Source organism: Bison bison, unplaced genomic scaffold, assembly GCF_000754665.1.
Source record: "Bison bison bison isolate TAMUID 2011002044 unplaced genomic scaffold, Bison_UMD1.0 scf7180017864112, whole genome shotgun sequence".
Taxonomy (NCBI): Eukaryota; Metazoa; Chordata; class Mammalia; order Artiodactyla; family Bovidae; genus Bison; species Bison bison.
In genome coordinates, this window is record NW_011494684.1 from 442,012 (window position 1) to 448,036 (window position 6,025).

Genomic DNA, 6,025 nt, shown 5'->3' on the forward strand with positions numbered 1-6,025 from the left:
GAGATCATCTGTTCTTCCTGGTTTGTCACTGTATGTGTGCAGGGGTGATTTGCTATCTCTGCCTCTCTCTGGGGCTGGATCAGTCTTATGGTCAACAGGGAGACTGATTTCCAGGACTTTCATTTAGGTTCAGCACCCCCCTACCTCCTTTCCCACTGCACCTCTCCTTGTTGCTGGCCAGTAAAAGGTGCTTCCACAGGTAACAGTGCATTAAAAGGCCCGACTCTAATTCTGTATATCTGTTATGTTCTGGCCCCATATTATTATAAATACACAGTGAATAAACTGAGTCTTAACATACAGTGCTTCCTTTTTTCATTAAAATTTTAATAAGCATCTATTAATACAGTACCCTAACAAGGGGACCACTTTAGGACAGTGTGCTTAGGAATGATGATGTGCCATGCGTATTCCACCCCTAACCTTATTCTCAGCTTTGTGACTCTGGTGTGAGGTGGGTCCAGGTTGACCACTCAGAGAGAATTCACACAGCCTCATCTAGACTCAGACCATGGGCTTTTTGGCAGGGGGTCATGCACAGGAGTGAGCAGCAGGGGGAGGGACCTGACAGAGAGGACTCCCAAATCCCATGCCCCCTCACATGCCCCAGAAAAGTCCAAAAAGGAAATTGAGGGGGAAACCAAGTCATTTATCATTTCTTGAAAAAGTCCGGTGAGGGGATTATTTAACTGGAAAGGAATGAAGGGACTTCTTAGTGCAAAACAGCTCGTTGGTCCGGGGAGTGTGAGATTAGGCAGGTTGGTGTTTGCAGTACTGATGGGGAAGGGCACTGTGAGGTCAAACTATGGGCACAGCGGAGCATCTCAGGAGTCATTCCTGTGCCAGGCTCCAGAGCCCTGAAAGATTCAATGCCCCTGCTATACGTGTGAGAGGCAGGTCAGCCCCTGTCGATTTCCACAGTGTGGAGACAGTCCACGGCTAGGGATGCTGGGTCTGTCCAAGGTCAGTGCCATGGCTCTGTGTGCCAGGCTCAGTCCCTCATTGAGTGCCTCCTTTTCTGTGTGAGGGTCTGGTTTGTTTCCTTAGTGTCAGGTAAGCCACCCTTTCCTGGCCATTGGGGTTAGTCAGTCTCTCGTGTCAGCTGGTCTGCGTCTCTTGTGTGTTTGGACGGGGCTGAGCTGGTAGGAATCCGTCTGTCCTGCCTCAGCCCCGCTCCCGCTCCACCCCTCAGCCAGGCCCCAGCGTGCTGATGGTGGTATAGCTCAGCCTGGACAGTGAGGCGATGGAGGGGGTGGGAGGGTCCTCGTCCGGCAGAGGTCTGGGGCGAGCCCTTGGAGGCCGAGGACAGCAGCGGGTGCAGGTGTCAAGGCAGGCCTGGCGAAAGCGACGGTGCATGAAGCAGTAGACCAGGGGGTTGACACAGGCAGAGGCGTAGCTTAGCAAGTGGATGAAGGAGATGGGCGCACCCGAAAGTGCACGATGTGCGCCTGGGCCGTCGAAGGCGCGCCACGTGTTGGCGCTATACACCGGCAACCAACACAGGAAAAAAAGCACAACGATCACCAGTAACATCCGCACCACGCGCTTCTTAGCCAGCAGCTTGGCCTGGGCAGGCCGGGTGCCGGATCCTGGGCCAGGCGTGGGCGCGGTCAGCGCAGACATCTCCAATGCAGGCCGGGAGCGCGGAAGCTGTACATAACAGCCGTCGCCGTCCTCACCCGCCAGCCGGGTCTCAGACCGGCAACGTCCGTTCGCCTGGGCAGGACCTGAGCACAGACAGTGGGCGGTCAGATTTGGAGGCTGAATCCTTCAAAGCCCGCACATTTCCGCCCCACCCACTTTATGTCCCGCCCCTTCCCAAAGTCCCGCCCTCTCCTGGATTTCACACACCTTGTCCTGTGCCACCGGGCAGCCCTCCCTGACTTCCGACCCGGCTCTGGCTCTCGCTGTCACTGTCACCGTCAAAGCGAAGCCCTAAGTAGAGCTCACGGGAGATAAGCCCGTAGGCCACCGCCATAACCACCCCAGGCACGAAAAACAAGAGCAGGAGCAGCAGTACCGACCTGGAGACAGAGCGCAGACCAGTCAGTGCGGATCCCTGTCCAGCTATAATCACTGATGGAGGAAGACTGAACTGGTGTATCTAGGGCTGGTGACCACGTCCTAGAGGTAGAGGTAGGATTCGGGGTACAGCTGGTAAGGGCTAGAGAACTGGGGAGGAGCCCCGAATGGGGATCCCAGGGTGGTGGGTCGTGATAATTGTTGGAGCAAGATTCTGGGTAATGCTTCTGACTGATGGAAATAAGAGAAGGGAATTCTCAGGAATGGGTAATAGGCACCCTCACCAGGTTTGGCGAACCCGCGCACTGGGCCACCGGTGCATGCATTGCAAGACACGAGGCCCCGCTGGCTGCACGGCAGTGTACACTGGGTAGGGCACCATGAGCAGTCCCGACAGCATCCACGTGGCTACGATCACACGAGCCGCGTGGGAGCGCGTCTGCCACACGCGTGCCTGCAGTGGTCGGCAGATGGCGCTGTACCGCTCGAGGGCGATGGCCACGAGGCTTAGCGTGGACACGCTCACAGACACCCCTAGGAAGGAAGAGGAAAGGGTTACCTAGGAAACTTGCGCTACACATTCCCCAGTGTGACTTCCACACTCCAGACGAAGACAAACCCCTACATTCGGCAAGGACTTTAGGGGAGGAGAAGGCTAAGGGAGGCAGGGCGATTGTTCACCTACCCATGAAGTAGGAAACCGCCTTGCAGACGACTGTGCCGAAGATAAACGTGCCCATGAGATTGGGTAGGAGGGTGAAGGGCATGCAAGCCACAGCCAGCAGAAGGTCGCTGACTGCCAGTGAGAGCAGGAAGGCATTGGTGACGGTCCTCAGACGGCGGCTCAGCCCCAGGACCACGATGATGAGCACGTTTCCTCCAACACTCATCAGAAAGATCACAGCATACAGGGTGACCCTAATGGCCAGCTCCAATTCTGGGTAGGAAAGAGGTGAGGTGGCAGCAGGGGGTCTGGCCCCTACTCAGCTGGGCTGTCCAGTCTCACTTATTCCCAACTCTTCAAGCCCTACTACCCAGCCAGATCCCCTGATTCCCAAATCCTCCCCCTTCCCCACTGGCCCAGGACCCACTCAGTAAATGGTGAACTTGAATTTGTTACCCTTTTAACCTCTAGAAGCCTAGTTGAAGTGGCCTAACTCTACCCTTCCTTAAGAAACCCTATCTGTTCTCAAGCTTTGTTCCAAATCCTTCTTTCTCTTTGCAGCCAAACTTCTTGAAGAGATTATTTGCATCTTTTCATCCACTCCTCAATCTATTACAATCCAGTGACCTCTTCCCCATTACTGTTCATAAGTGTTCATTACACTTCTTTTCATGGTTACTAAGCTTTAACTACCAAATCCAAAGGTCCCTTCTCAGCCTATTCTACTTAATGACCTCCTGGTATCATTCAACCCTGCTGACTGCTATCTTTTGAGACACAGGTCTGATCGTGTCTTTAATGTCTTAAAAAACAACAATAATCACTAAACAGACAAGCCAAAAGACCCTTTACCTACTCTCAACTGTCTTCAGCTTGTCATCAAGATTCTCCCAGAACTGGCCTTTTCTTCCTCTCACCTCATTCCTGCAATGCACTCATTTAAGCCACCAGATGACTCAGTTTCTGGGAGGCATCAGGTGCACTCATGACTCTCCTTTGCTCACGTTGGTTTCTCAGCCTAAACTGCTCTTTCACTGCTCCCCCACCACTGTTCATACCCTCCTCCCCCCATTGAAAGTGAAAGTGAAGTAGCTCAGTCGTGTCTGACTCTTTAGGACCCCACGGACTGTAGCCTACCAGGCTCCTCCGTCCATGGGATTTTCCAGGCAAGAATACTGGAGTGGGTTGCCATTTTCCTTCTCCAGGGGATCTTCCCCACCCAGGGATTGAAACCAGGTCTCCCGCATTGTAGGCAGATACTTTACTGTCTGAGCCACCAGGGAAGGACTCTCAATATTAAACTTGTTTTCTGTTATCTGGTGAACTACTTAACCATTGTCATTCAAGACTAGGACTGACTGCTCCCTCCTCTATAAGGCCTCTCTGGAAACCTTATTTGGAGCTAATCTCCCCTTCCTCTGACCCATGCATGTTCCCTACACACCTGTTAGAAAGGCCTTTACTTTCTGCCTTGTATTTTAATTATCTATAAACATTCCCTCTCACTCCACAAGCATTTGCAGAGGATTATCTTTATACTAGGCACTGGGGACAAAGATGAACATGACAAATGCCCCGAGAGCTGTCATCTGAGAGCTCACATTCTAGAAGTCTAGAGGGAAACTCAGACATATAAATAGATATCTGTCACACAGTGTGGTAAGAAGTGAGGTTGAAGAATAACAGAATGCTCTGGGAGCTCACAGGAAGGACACGTAGCACTGCTGGGCTAGACAAAGGGCTGACCCCGTTCACTTGTGTCATTGCCTGTTGGGGGGAAGGATTCATCACTGGGCTGCCATATCACAACCAAGAAAAAACTGATTTGAATTAAACTGGACCCAGTCACCCCTGCCCATGGCCTCAGTGTGAGGGAAACTGGAGGTTGGAAGGAAAGAGGGCAGGGACAGAGCCTACCAGGTTGGGGAGAGGGAAGGGCCCAGAGCTGCATCATTCTCCATAGCCCCATACATTGGCCGACTTTTGCCTTAACTCCCAAATTAAACTGTTTTTCCCCCCATATCAATAGTTACATACTTACCCAGAAGTTGTTGTAGACTTCAAGGAAGTACTATTTACAAGAAATCTCCTAACTGAAATGCCTGCAATGCAGGAGACACAGGAGATGTGGGTTCGATTCCTGGGTTGGGAAGATCCCCTGGAGAAGGAAATGGCAACCCACTCCAGTATTCCTGACTGAAAATCCCATTGTCAGAGGAACCTGGCAGGCTACAGTCCATTGGGGTCGCAAAAAGTCAGACATGACTGAGCGACTAAGCAGTACAGTACCCTCCCTGAATCCGGGAATGACATTACTTTCTCAGAGCACACAGCAAGTGAGGAGCCGAATCAGAACAGAATCTTGTCTCTACATTTCCAAAATGCTTTGTCTCCTGCTGCTCCCTCACTTCTCTGTCATTCATCACGCTGCCACTACCAGACTCTACCCTGGCATTTCTTACCGTATTATGATGTTCATGTTCTGTCTCTGCCACTAGACTATGAGCTCTTGAGGGCAGGGGCAATGCCCACCTTGTTCTTCAGCATGTCCCTAGCATTTGGCATAATGCTTCCTGCACAGGAGGTGTTAACACCTGCTTGCTAATGAATCTTAACTGGATCTCTGTCACTGTCCACATACACGCATCTGCTCTGCTTCTCCTCATCCCTCCTTCATCTCTGTGCTTCTAAAGCTCCAGCATGCACTCTCCTTGCTGCCTCACTGCCTCTGTTTCTTTGGAGACCCATGTTGGAGAATCTTTTGGGTGGTACAGGGGAAGGGGTCAATAACAGGCTGTGATTTGGGATGTGTTACTTTTACTATTATACACAAACTATCTATGTCTCATTTAGAAGCTGGGATCCCTCTCTGCAGGGGAGGCTTATGGAAGGTGTGCGTGTGTATGTGTGTGTATAGGGGGAAATAAAGAACATTTGGGAGGAGGGATCTCTGTCAGAGAGGTCCTTGGACCCAAGAAAATAGAACAGGTGGTCTATCTTGCATTTTTGTGTGTGTCTCCTTTCAGTTCACTGCCCCTCTATGCCCTTCTCCTCTCCTCCCATCCCTTATCTCTCTAGTTCTGTCATCTCTCTCACATCCTCCTCTGTCCTCTGGATGTTTCTCTTCAACTAGATTTTTCTTTTTTTTGGCTGCACTATGGCGCCCTGGCAGTGACAGCACTGAGTCCTAACCATTGGACCACCAGGAGTTCCCTTTCTACTAGTTCTTGATTCAGTAACCACACCTAAAGTTTGGATGACACTATAAATTGTGAAAAGCTCATTTCTCATTCATTCATCTGGGGTACAGCCATCAGTGCCTTGACAGTCTACCTGTGG

General features: G+C 51.3%; 1 protein-coding gene across 2 annotated transcripts in view; it reads right to left on the reverse strand.

The window, feature by feature from the left end:
* Positions 1-306: 306 nt before the first annotated feature.
* The window catches only part of CCKBR (cholecystokinin B receptor), a 10,922-nt gene continuing 5,203 nt past the window's right edge, over positions 307-6,025 (reverse strand). The window contains exons 2-5 of one of the 2 annotated variants that reach the window (XM_010839139.1): positions 2,708-2,959; positions 2,307-2,556; positions 1,852-2,024; positions 307-1,727 (exon numbers count right to left, since the gene is read on the reverse strand). In XM_010839139.1, coding sequence (XP_010837441.1) covers positions 1,189-1,727; positions 1,852-2,024; positions 2,307-2,556; positions 2,708-2,959 — 1,214 coding nt within the window. In that variant the 3' untranslated portion in view covers positions 307-1,188. The remainder of the gene's footprint in view (positions 1,728-1,851; positions 2,025-2,306; positions 2,557-2,707; positions 2,960-6,025) is intronic. The other variant, XM_010839140.1, reaches the window with a different exon arrangement.